At 40.6% G+C, this 19,768-nt stretch overlaps 2 protein-coding genes across 5 annotated transcripts in view; both read left to right on the top strand.

Moving 5' to 3' along the window:
- ctsh (cathepsin H) overlaps nt 1-14,709 on the top strand; it is a 35,030-nt gene extending 20,321 nt beyond the window's left edge. For both annotated transcript variants that reach the window (XM_048562750.2, XM_059639346.1), the window contains exons 6-12: nt 1,533-1,619; nt 1,721-1,776; nt 2,054-2,135; nt 6,271-6,339; nt 7,001-7,107; nt 9,637-9,762; nt 10,729-14,709. In XM_048562750.2, coding sequence (XP_048418707.2) covers nt 1,533-1,619; nt 1,721-1,776; nt 2,054-2,135; nt 6,271-6,339; nt 7,001-7,107; nt 9,637-9,762; nt 10,729-10,804 — 603 coding nt within the window. In that variant the 3' untranslated portion in view covers nt 10,805-14,709. The remainder of the gene's footprint in view (nt 1-1,532; nt 1,620-1,720; nt 1,777-2,053; nt 2,136-6,270; nt 6,340-7,000; nt 7,108-9,636; nt 9,763-10,728) is intronic.
- Nucleotides 14,710-16,205: 1,496 nt separating this feature from the next.
- The window catches only part of blm (BLM RecQ like helicase), a 47,337-nt gene continuing 43,774 nt past the window's right edge, over nt 16,206-19,768 (top strand). Inside the window, exons 1-2 of one of the 3 annotated variants that reach the window (XM_048562609.2) lie at nt 16,206-16,311; nt 18,069-18,167. In XM_048562609.2, coding sequence (XP_048418566.2) covers nt 18,070-18,167 — 98 coding nt within the window. In that variant the 5' untranslated portion in view covers nt 16,206-16,311; nt 18,069. Of the gene's footprint in view, nt 16,319-16,471; nt 16,854-18,068; nt 18,168-19,768 lie in introns of those variants that run through there. The other 2 variants (XM_048562608.2, XM_048562610.2) reach the window with 2 other exon arrangements.

The following is a 19,768-nucleotide window of genomic DNA, read 5'->3' as shown; positions in this document are numbered from 1 at the left end:
CCTTGGGCCTCTACTGTTTGTAATTTTTATTAATGACTTGGATGAGGGGATTGAAGGATAGGGCAGCAAGTTTGCAGACAACACAAAGGTCGGAGGTGTCGTTGACAGTGTAGAGGGCTGTTGTAGGCTGCAGCGGGACATTGACAGGATGCAGAGATGGGCTGAGAGGTGGCAGATGGAGTTCAACCTGGATAAATGCGAGGTGATGCATTTTGGAAGGTCGAATTTGAAAGCTGAGTACAGGATTAAGGATAGGATTCTTGGTAGCGTGGAGGAACAGAGGGAGCTTGGTGTGCAGATACATAGATCCCTTAAAATGGCCACCCAAGTGGACAGGGTTGTTAAGAAAGCATATGGTGTTTTGGCTTTCATTAACAGGGGGATTGAGTTTAAGAGTCGTGAGATCTTGTTGCAGCTCTATAAAACTTTGGTTAGACCGCACTTGGAATACTGCGTCCAGTTCTGGTCGCCCTATTATAGGAAAGATGTGGATGCTTTGGAGAGGGTTCAGAGGAGGTTTACCAGGATGCTGCCTGGACTGGAGGGCTTGTCTTATGAAGAGAGGTTGACTGAGCTCGGTCTCTTTTCATTGGAGAAAAGGAGGAGGAGAGGGGACCTAATTGAGGTATACAAGATAATGAGAGGCATAGATAGAGTTGATGGCCAGAGACTATTTCCCAGGGCAGAAATGGCTAGCACGAGGGGTCATAGTTTTAAGCTGGTTGGAGGAAAGTATAGAGGGGATGTCAGAGGTGGGTTCTTTACACAGAGAGTTGAGAGCATGGAATGCATTGCCAGCAGCAGTTGTGGAAGCAAGGTCATTGGGGTCATTTAAGAGACTGCTGGACATGCATATGGTCACAGAAATTTGAGGGTGCATACATGAGGATCAATGTTCGGCACAACATTGTGGGCTGAAGGCCTGTTCTGTGCTGTACTGTTCTATGTTCTATGTTCTAAAACCATAATCTTCTATCAGGAAGAACACCATATATTACTTTACCTGCTACTGACATATGAAAACAATTAACATTCCCACCAATTTTGTTTTGGAGTGAGTAGTTTATTTAAGTCTCTGTCATCTTTAAATTATATTGTATAGCTGCACACTTCTTTTGTAACTTAAAGGAACTGACTTCTGCAGAAGACTGCTTTGGAACTCGTGTTGCTATACAGCAATGCAACTTTCAGGGAGCATCTAAGTCTACGTTGCCTTAACAACAATAGCATTGAGACGTTGTCTTTAACATATTAATTGATTCACAGTGAGAAAAAGAACATTGAGGCAAAGGAGATATTAGGACAGGTGGCCAAAAATTTGGTTAAGTTTTGAGGAGCATCTTCAGGATGGAATGAAAAGTAGGGAGGCAGCAGGATTTGGGGAGGGGGTTCCAGAGCCTGCAACCCAAACAGCTATTAGCACAGGCACCAATGGGAGTAAATGGACACAGCTCCTGAAGTCTAGCTTGGGTGATTGAAGTTCTTTAAGCTTGGAATTGCTCAGTGCTGTTTCTGGATTATGTTCTATACAGGGTAGCTGTGGCAGCTGCTGGACCTTTTCCAGTACTGGATGTTTGGAATCTGTAATTGCTATAAAATCAGGAAAACTTGTCTCACTGGTGAGTGCCACAAAAAACTTTGCTAACCTCTGGAATAACAATTATTACATATGTCTGCTGTAGCAGTTGGAGATGTTGATATTTTTAACCTTTTTCTGTAGGCACAACAACAACTTGTGGACTGTGCTCAGAACTTTAAAAATCATGGATGTGCTGGGTGAGTGATTCAGAGGCACAGTTTCCAGTAAAGGTGTTTGTGTTTGTGTTTGGGTGCTCTTTTTTTTGAGCATGAATAGGAGATGATTCGGGATAAAGTTTGAGATTAATACAATGCTCATTTCACCTTTATTTTGCATTCTCCTCCACACCAGAATAGATTATCCATAATAAATAAATTCTGCTTTAAGCAAAATGTTCATTACATTACAAAATAATAACTTTTATGTTAACAATTCTGTATCTAGCTTCCATTTTACAATATTTTACTTTTTCAGGGGACTGCCAAGTCAAGCCTTTGAATATATTAAGTACAACAATGGACTGGAAAGAGAACAAGATTATCCTTATGAAGGAAAGGTCTGACTTCACAGTTTTTTAAACTGTCCAATAAGAGTAGTGTCTCACTTGCTGGTGCAATGCTTTTTATCACAAGGCTTTCAAGAAATGAACAGAAACTGTTCAAAATGATGACTGACCGAGAACACAAACAATGAACTGGACCCTGACCCACTGGAAGAAATTCCTACTTCTGTCCAAACTAGTCAGAATGGAAAAATTGAAGTAAAATTCAAAACACTGAAAGGTGTGTGCATAAGTATTTTAGGCTAATGAGATCGACTCTATTGAAGTGCCTTACCTTCTGGTGCAATCAGCACAAGCCCACCAGCACTGTTTCCCTTTGTTCATGTAACATAAGTGCCTTTAATTTTTCTTACTTAACACAGCAGGCATAATTACAACACTAATACAAAGTACAGGCCAGTATGAGGGAGATTAAGGGAGACAAGATGACTGTGGCTGATATTCGAAGAAGGGACTTTAATTCCCAAGTTTAGATTTGTGGGAACAACAACTACATTCAGCTGCAGTCTCCATGTGGGTATCAAAGCATTGCCTGTCAACATTAAAATAAACCAAAAGAACTACGGATGCTATAACATAGGAATAAAAACAAAATTGCTGGAAAAGCTCAGCAGGTCTGACACCATCTGAAGAGGGGGAAGAAAAGAGTTAATGTTTCAGGTCTGGTGAGCCTTCCTTGGAACTGAACTAAAATAAACCAATTGGCTTGATACCGAGTAACAAACATCAACTTATGCATATTTTTAGGTTGCAAAGTCCTTAAGAAATTGCATGTTCTTATATCTACTCTATCTTTCATTTGCAACTGTGATTCAGAAAATTGAGATATCATTGGGATTTTTCAGTGAATAAGACTTTCAAATTTGAATGTTGAGAATTAATCATAATATTTTAATTTTAAGGATGCTTGTCAGTAAAAATGAATATTAGAGGTAAAAAACATGTCCCAATGTGAGACACAATCACATCCTTGGAATTAAGAGCCATTGTGTACCAGTTGTGCCTTTCAGACTGGAAGACCTTTTAAACAAAAACTTACTACACCTGGATCTAGCCTAAAGATGGCCTTAATCTCCATATCAATGTCTGAGGGTCAATCAAGGGATTGACAGCAAATATTAACATCAGTAATGTAGAAGCTAGATACTTAGATTATTGCCTGTTTGTCGCATTGTTCTGAGTTTTTTTTTAAATAAGATCTAAACTCCAGGCACTGACCAGAAGGGCATCAGAAGCATTTGCATGTACAGTGGCAGTAAAGTGTACTTTTCCTGATGCCTTTCCAATCAGTGGCAGGAGTTTTGGAAGTAAGAAAATCCTAGATTTCCATCACCTGTGAACTTGAAACATTAAATACGTCTTGTCATCATAAATTCTAATTTTTAACCTGTGCAACTGTATAGAACTTTGGTTAGGCCACATTTGGAATATTGTGTGCAGCTCTGCTTGTTACGCTACCAGAAGGATATTTGGAGAAGGTGCAAAGCAAAGGTTGACCAGGACCTGTTGTTTGGATTGTATTAGCTATGAGGAGAGATTGGACAAACTTGGTTTGTTTTCGCTTGAATGTCAAAGGATGAGGGGCAAAATTATGAAAGGCCTGTTTCTGCACTTATTAGAATCCCCAAACATTTGTGGACTAGACTGGTTCATACAACAACCAACAATGGATACAGGATCACCGAACCTGTGGCTAATATCTGATTTACATATGGACTTGAGTGAAAGAAACTTGCGGACACTTGTGAAATTTACACAACTCATAATTTAAGGATGGATCACAACATACAGACAATGAAGTTTGCAGACCACTCCTATCTATGTCATGAAATGACAAAAGGAGATTTAATATTAATTTGTGGCATGTTGAAGTGAATATCACTATTGATATCTTATTGTACAACAATGCATTTCCAGTCAGAGTGAGTGGACCTCAGTTGTTAGCCTCACAACCTTGTGACTTTTTTCTTGTAACGGAAACTGGCTTCAGCATTTGTAGCTTTTTTTATCTATGAAACTAAGGGGAAAAGCAGAATTCGAAACCATCAAAGCTGAGTCATCAGCTCAAAACCAGCTACAAACTTTTAGGCTGACAAGTATCCTTTCTAACTTCACATTCACTTGAGAACAAATTTCCTGGCAAGTCAATTATAATCATGAAGATGCTGTTATGGCCCACATCAACTCCAGCCTCCCAGTCTGTGTCGATACCCTGCAATCTGCATACCAGCCAAACCAGTCCACAGTAGATGTCACTTCCTTAGTCCTACACATCTCCTGAACATCTGGATAACCAGGACACCTATATCAGACACTTACTCATTGACTACAGCTCTGCCTTCAACACCATAATTCCCTCCAGACTAATTTTGAAATTAAAGACCGAAGTCGTGGCTCCACCCTCTGCAGCTGGATCCTTTAGCTTTGTGACCCACAGATAGCAATCGGTGAAGGTGGACAACTACATCCCCTCAATACTGGAGCCCCCTCCACACCCCTGAGCATGGGTTCACAGCCCTCTACTGTACTTCATGTACACCCACAACTATATCGCCAAATTCTGAGTGAATGCCACCTACATGTTTGATGACACACATCCTACCGCAGTGGTATCAAACAATAAGTCAGAATACAGGAAGGAGACCAAGGACACAGTTTCATGGTGCAGTGATGATAACCTGTCTCACTGTTGGCAAAATGAAAGAACTGATCATTTGGCTTCTAGTGGAAAAGAGGAGAGTATGCCCCTATCTGCATCAACAGAGCTGAGGTGGAGAGGTTGAGTGTGTCAAGATCATAGATCATAGATTCCTACACTGTGGAAACAGGTCCTTCAGCCCAACAAGTCCACACTGACCTCAGAGCATCCCACCCGGACTGTTTGATTTCCCTCCTGCCCCACCACATAACACACCTAATCCACACATCCCTGAACACTGAGCAATTTAGCATGGCCAATCCACCCAACCTGTGCATCCCTGGAATGTGGGAGGAAACCACAGCACCCAGAGGAAACCCATGCAGACGTGGGGAGAATGTGTGGAGTTTACACACAGTCACCCAAGAGTGGAATTGAACCCAGGTCTCTGGCGCTGTGAGGCAGCAGTGCCAACCACTGAGCCACCGTGCCACTGACTAAAACCAACAATCTGTCTGGACTTCCCTTGTAGACCGAGCAGTCAAGAAGGCCATACAATGCCTCGTCTTCCTCAGGTGGCTTAGGAAATTTGGCATGTCCGTAAGGACCTTCACCACCTTTTACAGATGTACCTTAGAAAGTATGCTATCCGGGTGTATAATGGCCTGGTATGGTAATTGCTCTATCCAGGACCGTAAGAAACTACAGAAGGTTGTGCGTGTAGTGGAGTCCGTCACAAAAGCCAGCCCCTGTTCCCAGTTCACGAACTCCATTTATTCCTGTTGTTGTGGAAAGGCTGCCAACATCAAAGACCCCCTCCCAACCCACTAATGCTCTCTCTCAACTTCTGCCATCAGGCAGCAGATACAGAAGCTTGAACACACGCACCAGCAGGTTCAACAAATGCTACTTCCCTGCTGTTACTAAACTGCTGAATGGACTTTCTAGCTTCAAATAATGTTGGTCTTGCTTTGTACACTTCCTGTGTAACCTTGTATGCCTTGCTGTGACTAAGCACTCTATGAACTGTATGTCCTTGCGATGATCTGTCTGTACTGCTCACAAAACAAATCTTTTCACTGTACTTGGATATGTGTGACTGCAAAAAATTTTTAGGGTCAAGTGTGGGATAGTAAACTATCTTCTTTATTTCAAGACTGAAAAATGCCTGCTGCTGAAATTATTATAATTGAAAATTACCACTTTGCTAAAACATGTGCATTTCCCATACAAAACAAATGTTCCGACCTTGACGATATCCAATAACGAAAACTTGAAGGAATGCGTATTAGGGTTAAAAAATTTAATTAAATGTTTAATTTCCGGTACTAGTGAGGTTGAATAGCAGCAATTAAGTCTTTTCATGCAGTTGAAAGTTCAAACTTTGGTCGTAGCTTTTCAATGAGCAGAAAATCTGTCAAACCAATATAATGATGCAGTAATTAATTGTCCTGTTATGAAAATTTGTCTTTTTTTTTGCCTTTCTCTTAGGATGGACCTTGTAGATTCCAGCGGAGCAAAGCTGTTGCATTTGTCAAGGATATAGTCAATATCACTGAAGTAGGTTACAGATCTTTCAGTAACCATGTTATGGTCTGGCATAATAGTGCTTGTTTGATGTTCCCAGCCACTTCTTTTCTAAACCAAATACTGGGCAAAATGCTGGCATGGTGGCAATATCTCTGAACTAGTAATCCAGAGGCCCAGACTAATTCCTTTTTGACATTGGTTCAAATCCTGCTGGTGGACATTTATTCCAGTTATTAAAAATCTGGAGTTGAAAACTAGTGTCAATAATTGTGACCATAAGGCTACTATTGATTGTCATGAAAAGATAAACATCAGGTTCATGCAAAGTTTTTATGAACCTTACCAGTTTAGATTCCAGACCACAGCCATATGATTGACTCTTCACTGTTCTCTGAATTGCCTGGCAAGCCACTTTGTTCAAGGCCAATTAAGGAATGGGTAGTGAATGTTGGTTCTGTCAATGATTTCCACATCCCACAAAATGACAAATGAAACAAACTACAGAAATAAGTTATAAAAACTTAAGCACATACAAATAGGATCAAATTTTTTGATTTTATTCTGAAATGATTAGAACCAATTAATTTTGAATTGCAATTCTGACTTGAGTCTCAAAACACACTAAGAATGCTGCACTCATTGCTCACCACTGAGAAAGTATAATTGATCTAATACTCTGTTTGTTCTGTAGTATGATGAAGCTGGAATGGTGGATGCTGTGGCAAGACTGAACCCAGTCAGTTTTGCTTTTGAAGTGACTGATGACTTTTTATTTTACACAAAAGGTGTTTATTCCAAGTAAGTGCTCGATTTTTCAAGACGGTAGCTCAATACCACCATGGGCAATGAGTAATTTGCAATAAATTTTGGTCCTGGCTACAATGTCAAAATTTGATGAACATGTTGAAAAATTAACATCTTTATACTCCAGATTTGATTTCAGAAAGGGCCTATTTGGGATGTGAACATAATTGAGTTCCTCCATGCTGGAGAGTGGGAAGGAGTAAGAGAACAGGCAATCGAGAGCCAAAGAAGTATTTTTGTCATGTTATTGCTGTAGCTCCCACAAACGGTATTATGAAAATGGTCAGAATTTTTTTAGTGATATCGGATGATGGATGAATATTGGCCCAGGATACTTGGAGATCTCCAAAACTATTCTTCAGAGTAGTGGCCGTGGGATTATGACCATCTTTATAGGCCAGACAAGGCTTTGGTTTAACATTGAACTGAAAGGTGTCCTCAATGCCCTCTAATAGTCCACGGACAGCATATTTCTTCCAAAGATTCACATCAAACAGGTTGTGCTCTAAGTTTCAATACCATTGTTCACTTTGAGAACAGGTGATTAGCCTGACTCTCAACTCCCTAAGAGGAAAACAAGCTTGCTGTGATGGAATAGCTACCATTTCATTCAAATAGGACACAACACCACCAACCCCCACCCCACAAAACCTGTCCACCCTGTATTCAGACATTAGAACTCTTGCCTCCATTCATCATGAGTGAAGATGGTAACATATAATCTTCTGATTCACAGACTAACCCATAGTGATGGTTCACTCCACTAATGAACCAGAACAAAGTCTAGATGGAATAATTGCTATAATTACAGTTTGCATGCATGACTCCTTCTCAAAATGACAGAAAGATTAAAGTTGTAGGACTGAAGCTCCAAGGAACACCAATGTGATAGAGTGGGACTCAACTGTGCAAATGATCCTTATCCCAAGATGCAGATAACAGGGTTGTTAGCACAGTATCATCTACATACATAGTGCTCACTCTGACTGACTGAGGCCTGGAACGTCAAAGGAGATCATGGTATCTGTCATGAGTCGTTGGACAGTTTGCTTGATTCTTCTGAGTCAAGACGCTATGGTTTTGAGTCCCTTCTAGAGACTTGAGCAGATAATTTTGGCTGAACATCCCAGTGCAGTACAGTGGCAATGCTAGTGTAAATGATTTAGGTGGAACATTAAACTGGGGCCCTATCTGGCCTGTCAGATGCATGGAATAAGCCTTGGGGCCCCTTTTGAAATAAAGTAGGGTAAATTGTCCTGGCCAACATTTATCCCATAATGTTTATCACTAAAGCTAGTTGCTTGTGGAGGCTTGCTGTGTACATAGTGGTTGTTTCATTTATTACAATGACTGCACTCCAAAAGTATTTTCTTGATTTTAAAGTGTACTGCGACTTCCTTAGGTTCTATCTCAATGCTAGTGTTTAGCTCTCATTTTGCTGTACCATAGGGAGTTTAGTTCAGAGAGCTTTACCGGCATAAAGCAGTTGGAAAAGTGACAGCACCTTATGGATCTGCCAGGTTGACTTTGCTTGTTACTGATCTTCAAAATTGGTGACCCAGTCTGACCATCATTTTGAGAGTTTTTAACTGAACCTGTAGCAAAATCTCTGTTCTCGGCAAGTCCAATGGATCAATCAGAAGGCCCAGTGTATGGGATTCTTTGGAAAATCCTAGAAGCCCCTACCCTGACATGTTCCTTCATTGCTGCTTATATCAGACATTAGGAACGGATGTAGAATATTTAGTCCCTTGTGCCTGTTCTGATGTTCAATGGCTGAAGTGTGATCTAATTTTTAACCATCTTTATCCATTATTCCTTCATTACTTTGGTTAACAAAAATCTGTTAATCAGTTTTAAATTTAATAAGTGATGTAACATCTGTTACAGAGGGGAGTTGCAAAATTCGACCACTCTTTGTATGTAGAAATGTCTCCAACCACTAAAAGGTCGGGCTCTAACATCGATGATGCTCACTAGTTCTATAGATACTCCAACCATCAGAAAAATATTCTGTGCTATCTGTTCCCTCTAATATTCTAAATTTCAATCAAATTACCCCTTAACCCTCCATGGAAGAGAGAAGATTAGTTGATGTAACATTTTTTTCATTTAATCAATGCTATACTTTCTTCAAAGCTAGTGTATTCTTCCTAAGGTGCAATAGCCAGAAGTGCTAACAGTAACTCTTGGTATGGTTTAACCAGGGCTTTGAGCATCTGGTGCATGACTTCACCCTCTGAGTATAACGTCTAGCATTCTACTGGCCTGTTAAATTATTTTCTGTACTAGTGCATGATAATTTAATGATCTGTATATCTTGACTGCCATATGTCTGGACCTTCACTGTGCCTAACTTTTCACTATGTTAGAATATACCCTCTTCTGTTCTTTTTTTAAGTTGTTCTCTCTCTGCAATTTTATAAAGGGAAAAGTTGAATGCAATTACATATAATTACAAGGATTTTGATGTATTCAATAAAAATTGGGACATAGGATTTACAAAGCATAATTCTTCCACAGTCCAAACTGCAGTTCTACACCGGACAAAGTGAATCATGCTGTGCTGGCTGTGGGCTATGGAGTGTCCAATGGGACCAAGTACTGGATTGTGAAGAATTCCTGGGGCACTTCCTGGGGAATTGATGGGTCTGTACATGTTTTTTTTGTTCAAATTGAAAAAGTTAGATTTTTTTTTAAGACCAAGTACATGAATTTTAGAATGCCTTTTTTCGTGGGTAATTAAGTAAGCATTCCAATGGCTTGGTTTGTTGAGGATAGTTTGAGCGGAAACATGAAGTCAGGAAGGTCTCCAGGTTGATATTTAGTGTGTTGGAGTATCCTCTTATGTTGCCCTCTGTACTGAAAATTAAGTAAAAGCATACCATATTATGTTGATTTTAAGTGAAAATTTCAGCATTTATTTAACCACTTACATAAAAATACAAGGCAAAAGTAGCAGGTGACAATATGGCCCCTCAATTCTGCTCTCACTCTGAGGTTGCAGCTGATGTTCTGCTGAACCCTGCTTCCCTGAAATATTCCTGTGTTCCACAATTCCAAATATCTGTTGACATCTTTATAATAGTGGAAGAGAAGCCCCTTCAAAATGAAATCTCTCACACTCCACATAAACACGGAACAAAGACACATTCAGTCTGCAGACATTACAGACAGAATAGGAATACGTAAAAGTGACTTAACAGGTTAATTCTTGGGTTTGTTCTGTATAATGCTCTTGAGACATTAGCATGTGACCAGTTTCGGATGAACCTATTTTGTTTGCTGTATCCAACAATTAATGTGCATAGGAGCTGAACTACCTTTTTGGTTGAGTGAAATCTGAGGGCATAAAATCGTCCTACAAGTGTTAGCCATGCTAAGGCAACTATCACTCAATCAGGGCTTATAGTAACAAAGCTACTCAATTCCAGAAAAAAAACTGTCACCGTAACATTAACCCTGAAACACACTTCTTCAAACCTTTACATTCTGTTGTTCATGGAAGCTAGTTTAATTACCATTACCAGACATTTTCTACATTACAGCGACTTTGGAACGTCCTGAGGTTGTAAAAGGTGCTAACAAAATACAATTTTTCTCTTTTTTTTGTAGATATTTCTACATTGAACGAGGAAAGAACATGTGTGGCTTGGCAGCATGTGCTTCCTACCCCATCCCCTTGCTTTGAGGTGTCAGGGTTGCTGAGGTGGAATGGAATCCTCTTTGGATGAGTTGTTACTAAATAGCTTGGCTGAAGTGATACAAGGGGAAATATTTACAGTGTTGAATACTGCTGAAGAATATCTATTTTCCAAACTGCTTCTTTCACAAAATTACACTGAGATTTTTTAATGATACTTAGCATATTTTTTGTTTCTTGAATCGTAAAATGATTCCTAATGACCAGTTTTAAAAGCTCACTACATTAAATGCAGTCAAATTTATGTAAAATTTCAACTAGAAGCAAATGTACAGTTTATGAAAAGGATCGCTTGTGGCAAATGAATGATTTTTAAAAAAAAGCAAAGTGCTGACTGGATTTCTGAATGAGTGATTAAAAATCTATGGCAGATATTCAAATTGGTAATTTTAGCTAGAGTCTGATCTTAAAATATTTCTGTCAATGAGCTTTACACATCTATCAGAGTTCAGTGTCAAAACTTTAATAAAAAGCTGAGCCTTAATTTAAAAATAACTCAATGCTGCAAATCTGAAACAATGCAAAATATATTTAAAATACAGAGAAATCTCACCAATGTCAAAAAGGGGCAAAGACAGCTAAAGTTCCAGATTCAAACCCAACTGGAAAAAAGAAGGCAACACGTCTCTGTCTCTGACGATAATCTTAATTTTAAAGAATTTAAATTCTAATTAACACATTCGCTGTCCATGCTCCCCGAGTAGGGACAATGCCACAAAAGAGAGACAGGTAGTCAGTGAAGACCATTCTCTATGGGGCCACATCTAACCAGCACCCGTGGATGAGCGTCTTGGCCAGGTTAAAGTTTTGGCATTTTATCAGGTTCCAATGCTTGGGTTTTCTGAAACTGCTGCTTTTATTTTAGTGCCAATAAATGCAGTGGACCAACTTGGCATAATCTAATCTCAATACGAATTGTATACTCCTCAACCAATGCATTTCGCTCCATGTGATATTAAGAAACAGCTGAAGGCGTAGAATATTGCAAACCCTATGAGCCGGCACAACAGTACAGTAATAAGACTAAAGACTTGTACTACAGATCTAGCCATGCCCCACCCATAAGACATAGGAGCAGAAATTAGGCCATTCAGCTGTGGCTGAGAAGTTTCTCAACACCATTTTCTCCCTATAACCTTTGATCCACTTGACGATCAAGAACCTATCGATCTTTGTCGTAAATGTACTCAATGACCTGGCCTCCACAGCCTCACATCATCATTCTGGACTTTTTCACTGTTTCATGCTAATCTATATTCCTTTTTATACTGTAACAACACTTTTGTTTTACTCTAAGATATGTACCTAGGTAACCGTATCTAAGTTGGTGCCATTAAAGCCAGCCATTGTAAAAACGTTTCACTGGAGTACATGTGATAATAAAGGACATTCTATTCTATATTCTATTTTATTCTATCAATGAATTCCATAGACTCACCATTCTCTGGCTGACGAAGTTTCTCCTTGTCCCTATTTTAAAGGGTCTTCCCTTTACTCTAAAGCTGCACCCTTGGGTTCTACACTCTACTGCTAATGGAAATGTCTTCCCATCATCCACTTTGTCCAGGCCATTCAGTATTCTGTAAGTTTCAATTAGATCCCCTTCATCCTTCTAAATTCCAACAGTATAGGCCCAGAGTCCTCAAACGTTCCTCATGTGTTAAGTCTTTCATGCCCGGGATTATTCTTGTGAACCTCCTCTGGACCGACTGCAGGGCCAGTACGTCCTTCCTAAGGTATGATGCCCACAGTTGCTCACAATACTCTAAATGTGGTCTGACCAGAGCCTTTTAAAGTCTCAGAGGAAAAACCCTGCTTTGCTATTCTAGTCCACTCAAAATAATTGCCAACATTGTATTTGCCTTTCTAACTACTGACTCAACCTGCAAGTTTACTTTAAGAGAATGCTGGACTAGGACTCCCAAGTCCCTTTGCACTTCAGATTTCTGAATTTTCTCCCCATTCTGAAAAATTTATGTATTTGTTCTTCCAACTAAAGTGCATGACCTCACACATTCCCACGCTGATCCAGTACAGCCACAGCTCAGGCATTTACCTGGCAACGTGGAATGCATATGTCTTGTACAAAAAAAGCAGGACAGATCAAATCCAGCCACATACCACTCTTGAGTCTATTCCCAATCAAGAGCAAAGTGATGAAAGGGGCCATTGATGGTGCTATCAAGTGGAATTTGTTCAGCGATAACTTGCATTCAGACACCCCGATCTAGTTCTACCAAGATCACTATGGCTTTGTTACAAACATGTCCAAAAGGGCTGAACTCCAAAGGTAAGGTGAGTGGAGACAGAAAGGACTGCAGATGTTGGGAGCTAGAGTCAAAAAACGTGGAGTTGGAAAAGTACAACAGGTCAGACAACATCCAAGGAGCAGCAAATTCAATGTTTAGGGTTGTAACTCTTCTTTGAGACAGGTGACAATAACTGCTCCTGTCATTAAGGCATCATCTGTCTGAGTGTGGCATCAAGGAACTCTAATAAAACCCAAGTCAATGAGATTCCGGGGGGAGAAATTCTTTCCATCGGTTGGAGTTGCACCTAGCAGAAAGGAAGATAGTTGAGTTTGTTGAAGGTTAATCATCTCAATTAAAGGGCATCACTGCAGGAATTCCTCAGAAGTATTCGAGGTCCAACCATCTTCAGCTGATTCATCAACAACTTTCAGTCTGTCATTAAGTCAGAAGTTAAGAATAGTTATAGATGATAGCACAATGTTCAGTATCATTTGGACACTGAAACAGATTGTGTTCGTATACAGCAAGACTTGCACAATATCCAGTTTGGGCTGATAAATAGCAATTAACATTATCCAACAATTGAGAATGGAACCATCACCCCCTGATGTTTAATGGCAGTTCAATCTTTGAATCCACCACAATCAACATCATAGAGGTTACTAATAATTGTACTGGACTAGCCAAAAAATATGAAGGTGACAACAACTGATGAGAGTCAAGGAATTATGTGTCATGTTGCTCACTTTGACTCCCCAAGCCCTTTTTCATCGAGAAGGTACAGGCCAGGAATGTCATTGAATTCTTTCAAATGGGCACTGCTGTGACAACACTCAAGAAGCTTGGCAGTATCCAGAACAAAACAACCATTTCTTCACTGTGGCTGGATGTCCCTGGCTAAAGCACTGTGAGTGTGCTATGCCCCAAGGACTATAACAGTCCAAGAAGGCAGTTCACCATCAGCTTTCCCAGGCAATTAGGCCGCATCAATAAATCTTGATTAGCTTAGGGCTACTCATGTGCCATGAATGATTTTGTTTTCTAAATGGTGAAAAATCACTTTGAGAAGATTCTTGCTTTGTGTTGCAATGTAAGTGAGGCTGGCAGGCTTACACTTGCTGCACTTGAAACCAAAATTAATTTCACCCTTTGATGGAGACTGGATCCTTTTACATCTGATAAATGTTGGTTATGTTAGTGACATTAGTTGAATAACTGTAGGCTTGAAACTTAAAGCCAGTGGTGCTTTCTCACAAATACTTAGGATCATATGAAAAAAGTAGAGGCCATTCAGCCTCAAACCTGGCCTATTATTTAATTCAATCATGACTAATCAATATTTTAACTTTATTTTACTTAGCATACCTAACAAAAGTCCATCAAACTTAGTTTTGAAATTTTCAGTTGACCTCCGGTCTCACCAGCTTTTTGGGTGAAAGAATTCCAGATTTCTAACCTTGCTTAGTGATTGAACTCCTCTCAGTACGCTCATCGCACAAGCTGAATTTCAATTAATATGTTGAGTATTTGCAACAGGAATGGTATGGAACATAATTTCTGTTCTTGCATATCATTTTTATTTGGTTGTCTGTTAACCTTTATGCAACTGAAATAAAGTTTCTATCCTTTTGCCATCAAGCATTCAGTTGTATTTTTCATGCATAAGGTACATATTGACATTTGTGATAAACTTAAAATCATCGGCACGACTATTTTCTCATTTTATGTTTCCGTTTCAACGTCAGTGTTAGAGAATGTACATATTTTTCTATCATGAGGGGCATGAATATGGTGAATAGTCAGGGTCTTTTCCTGAGGGTAGGGGAGTCAAAAGCTAGAGGGCATAGGTTTAAGGTTAGAGGGGAAAGATTTAAAAAGGGGCCTAAGGGGCAACTTTTTCACAGAGAGGGTGATGCATGTATGGGATAGACTGCCAGAGGAAATGGTGGAGGCTGGTACAATCACAACATTTAAAAGTTATCTGGCAGGGTACATGAATAAGAAGGGTTTAGAGGGATGTGGGCTAAATGCTGGCAAATGGGACTAAATTAATGTAGGATTATCTGGTTGGCATGGACGAGTTGGACCAAAGGGTCTGTTTCCATGCTGTGCATCTCTATGACTATAATGGGTTGCATGCAGCATATTGCTCAGTCAGGGTGCTGGGGGAGGGGGGCCTGGGTGGGATGCTGTTCAGAGAGTTGGTATGGACTCGATGAGCTGAATGTCCTGCTTCCAAACTGTAGGGATCCTGTGATCAGCTCCCCTCCCAATGACATCTTTTTATCCAGCAATTCCATTTGACTGTTCCAAATGCCCTTCCTTAATGTTGCTACTGGAGGTCCCATTACTGTGACATCCTGTAAAAGGCACTGCAGAAAACAAAGTCTCTCTTTTCTAATTAATTTCATATCTAACTTTCTCTGTACTCACATTTCCCATTGAACCTGAAAGTTTCTAATTACTATGAAATGTTCTTGCCGTAATTAAATAATCATCATACTGGCGATCCCTTGCAGACGAGGATGACACTCTCCTACTCTGGGGGCGAGTCTGGATGTGGCTGTATAGACCACTGTGGCTTCTGGAGGCTCTACGACATTCGGCATGGGAAGGGGTGGTTTGGGAGTCGGTGTGGCAGCACGCTCCTTTTGCTGTTTTTGTCTATTTTATTCCCTGACGTCAAGTCTCAAAGTGCTCAAAATCTTCCAGATGCTTCTCCTCCACTTTGGACGATCTTGGGCCAGTGATTTCCAGGTGTCTGTGGGAGTGCTGCACTTCGCCTGTGAGGCCTTGAGGATGTCACTGAAGCACTTCCTCTGTCCACCTGGGGCTCACCTGAAGTATCGGAGCTGGGAGTAGAGCACCTGTTTGGGGAGTCTCCTGTCAGTCATGGGGACAATGTGCCCGGCTCATAAAGATAACTATTACCATCAGTTTTTTTTTTGCCCAGTGAAACTTTGATATGGGGAGTATGGGACATTATAACATTCTGTGGGCTGTGGAAATGTCTGGGTCATTATTCACGAACCTTCCAGAGGGGGTCGGGGCCTACTCTGAGGAGGACAGGCATTTTCACACCTTTCCTCCTGGGGAGAAGCTTCAAGCCGTTGCCATAGAAACCGGCGGCGGAAATGGACCCTTGACCTACGAGCCACTTCCGGGAGATGCCTGCCATTGGCCGCCGGGTTTGCGCGGGATTTCAATCCGAGACAGAGCGGCCGAGGGGAGAGAGAGAGCCCGGTGAGGGGTGAGGACAGGGAGAGTGTCCCGATAGGGAGGGGGTTGGGGAAAGTACAGCTGCCAGGAAGGGAGGATGAAGGCGCCTGGTGAAAGGGAGAGCGTCAGATGATGGCTCGGGTTCGGGCCCTGGCCCTGGCCCTGGCCCTGTGTGAGTGTGGCCGCCCAGTAACCAACACAGTTTGCAGTGATGACAGTGCCCTGTACTGGGGGCTGCCACAAGCTTGCGATGGTAGCGGTCCCCTTTAAAAGAGGCGAGTCCACTTTGCAATAGTTAAAAAGCCTTCACTGTCCGGTTTCAATCCCCCTAAGGGTCCTCAACCAGTTCAGTGATTACAATTACTCTTAATGAGACGATATGAGTTCCAAGGAAGAAAAACAAATTGAGAAACTCAGCAGGTTTGGCAGCATTTGTGGGGCGAAAGCGGAGTTAATGTTTCGAGTCGAGGGTTGAAGAGTCACTTTTTAGTTTAATGACCCTTTTCCAATGCAACAGTAAATGAGAGAGAGCCCAGTGATTGCAGAGGTCTAAAGCGAAATTGAGGGTAAATTTTATTTTTATAAACACCCGTTTCTGGCAGGAGGCACAGGATCAATTAGCAGCTGTAAATGTCATGACCTCAGAACGTCCCAAACCTTTACAGCCAGTGAAATGCCTTTAAAGTTTAGTCATTCTAGCAAATTCAGCAGCTATATGTACTCAGTGAAATCTGACAAATAGCAATATAATAAATATCAGATTATCTGAATTATTTTAGTTGAGGGGTAAATAGTGGCCAGTATATTGGCATGGCCCTGTGCCCTTGCATTGACACTAGAGGGTTTTTGTGTTGACCTGAGAAGGCTGATGGTGCATACGTTTGACCTCACATTTGAAAGGGAGGACTTCTGATAGTATAGCACTTCCTCAATACTGCACCTGGGAGGGTCAAGTTTCTGGAGTTGGACTTGAATCCACAATCTTCAGACTTAGTGTGAACCAAACAGGACCTATGACTTACATAAAAACATAGATGAAAGGAGCAGGATGAGGCCACTCGGCCCTTTGAGCCTGCTCTGCCATTCATCACAATCATGGCTGATTGTCCAACTCAGTAGCCTAATCCTGCTTTCTCCCGATAACCTTTGATCCCATTTGCCCCAAGTGCTATGCCTAGCTGCCTCTTGAATACATTCAATGTTTCATCATCAATTACTTCCTGTGGTAATGAATTCCACAGACTTATCGCTCTTTCGATGAAGAAATGCTTCCTCATCTCCATCCAGAATGGCCTACCTCAAATCCTCGGACTGTGACCCTTGGTTCAGGACACCCCCACAGTTGGAAACATCCTCCATGCATCTACCCTGTCTAGTCCTGTTAGAATTTTATAAGTCTGGATGAAATTGTTGAAAAATCTCAGCAGGTCAGAAAGCATCTGTGGAGGGAAAGCAGACTTAATGTTTCTGAAGAAGGGTCAATGGACCTGAACCATTACTTCTGCCTTGTCTCCACAGTTGCTGTGTGACCTGCTCAGTTTTTCCAGAAATCTCTGATTTTTCTTTTTTTGATTTCCAACATCTGGAGTTCTTTGGGGTTTTTTTGTTCAAAGCCGATTGGAAGTTGTTTTGGATCATACCATATATAGTCTGCTGTGTTGCAGTACTGGCAGAAATTTGGGATGGAGTGCAATGAAAAAGTAAAATGCTTTTTTTTTGAAAAGAAGGATTATAAATTAATCTGACACTGAACCATTGTTTGAATTTGTTCTGTGCTGCAGAATGACTTGCTTACCACAGAACAACCTCCAGAAGCATCTGGATCTTCACTTGGAGAAGGGAATCCACAACAAACTTTCGCTTGGGAAACACAAACAAGGGTAAGTATAAAACATCTGATTGCAGTGAACTAATGCAGAACAGTGTACTGGACACATGCTGTTTCTAGTGCAGTAACATTTGTGGTTAGGTTAACAGTAGAAGTGACAATAAAATTTGTATTGATTGAATGCACTTATGTCCTTTTGTAAAAATTTAAATTTGAAGTGATATTTGATGAAACAATTCCTGGGCATTATGCCCCACAAGGTATGTATGAAATACTTACCTATCATCTGCTGATCGTGTATTTTGACTTATTATAGAGCTCAAAAAATGTGTCCATGGGTTTCTATTTATCTATACTTAACAGCAGAATGCTTCAAATCTCCAAGTTGTATTTTCTTCAGTGGAAACGTCCCCTGATTCTCTAGTTTCTGGTGCTCAATCCAAGATGATTAAGTGTCGTTCTGGATACCATGTTTTAAAAATGATGACACAACCTTAGAGATTGTGGGGAGGAGATTTAGGAGAATGGGACTAGGTATGAGGGAAGAACTTGAGAAGCTAAGTTTGTTCTCAAAGTAAGTAATGTTCAGCAGTGATTAGATTGAGTTATTCAAAATCTTGCAGGATTTTGAAACAGCACATAAATGATTGGCTAAAGAATAGAGACAACATGAAGAAAACTATAGTGAGTAGTTGTATCCAGAATGCACTGTCTTAAAAGGTGGTGGTAGCATATTGAATAAGAACCCTGAATAGAGATAATTATTTTTTATTCTTTCATTGTATTGCTATGCAGCCTGCACTTATTGCCCATCTCTATTAGCCCTTGAGAAGGTGCTGGTGTGCTGAGCAGAATGGCCTCCTGAACTTAAGACACTTCTGTGATTCTGAATTTGATCTAATGACAGTGAAGTAACAATGATATTGTTCCAAGTCACAATGATAGTGGCTTGGACAGGAGTTTGGAGGAAGTGGTCTTCCTGTGTATCTGTTGCCCTTTGTCCTTCTGAGAGTTGGTAGTTGCAGATTGAAAGGTGTTGTCAAAGGAGCAGTGATATGTTGATGCAGTGCATTTTGTTAATGATACACGCTGCTGCCGTTGTCCATTAGTAGTAGTAAATGTTGTTACTAAGGGTGGTGGATGATTGCGAGTCAGGAGGGCTGTTTTGTTCTGGATAGTGCCAAGCTCCTTATTGTTGAACCGTCTATTATCCAGACAAACGAAGAATATTCTATTATGGGTTCCTAACTTGTGCCTTTTAGGTATTGGAAGCACTTTAGGAAGTTGAGATGAGTTATGTGCTGCAGAATTTCCCGTTTCTAAGCTGCTGTGTAGCCATGGTGTTTATACAGCTGGTCCACTTAGTTTCTGGTCAGTGGTGAGCCCCACAGTGTTTGTCGTTAGGGCCTTTCAGATAGTAATGATGTTAAATGTCAGGATGCAATGTTTGGATCCTTGAGGGCAACCTGAATGTGCTGTAAAGCTGGCTTTCCAACAATTCCCACATCTTGCACACAAATTTTCTTTTTGCAAAAGAGAAGGTAAAGCAAAATGGAAGTAATATCTTGACCATTTTAAAGTCTACTTAGAATTAATATCAGAGAAAATCAGCACTGTTCCAAACAGGATTTACATTTGAATTTAATTCATTAT

This window comes from Stegostoma tigrinum, chromosome 33 (genome assembly GCF_030684315.1).
Source record: "Stegostoma tigrinum isolate sSteTig4 chromosome 33, sSteTig4.hap1, whole genome shotgun sequence".
NCBI lineage: Eukaryota > Metazoa > Chordata > Chondrichthyes > Orectolobiformes > Stegostomatidae > Stegostoma > Stegostoma tigrinum.
Note: the sequence above shows the minus strand (reverse complement) of the source record. Positions and strands in the feature narration are given on the sequence as shown.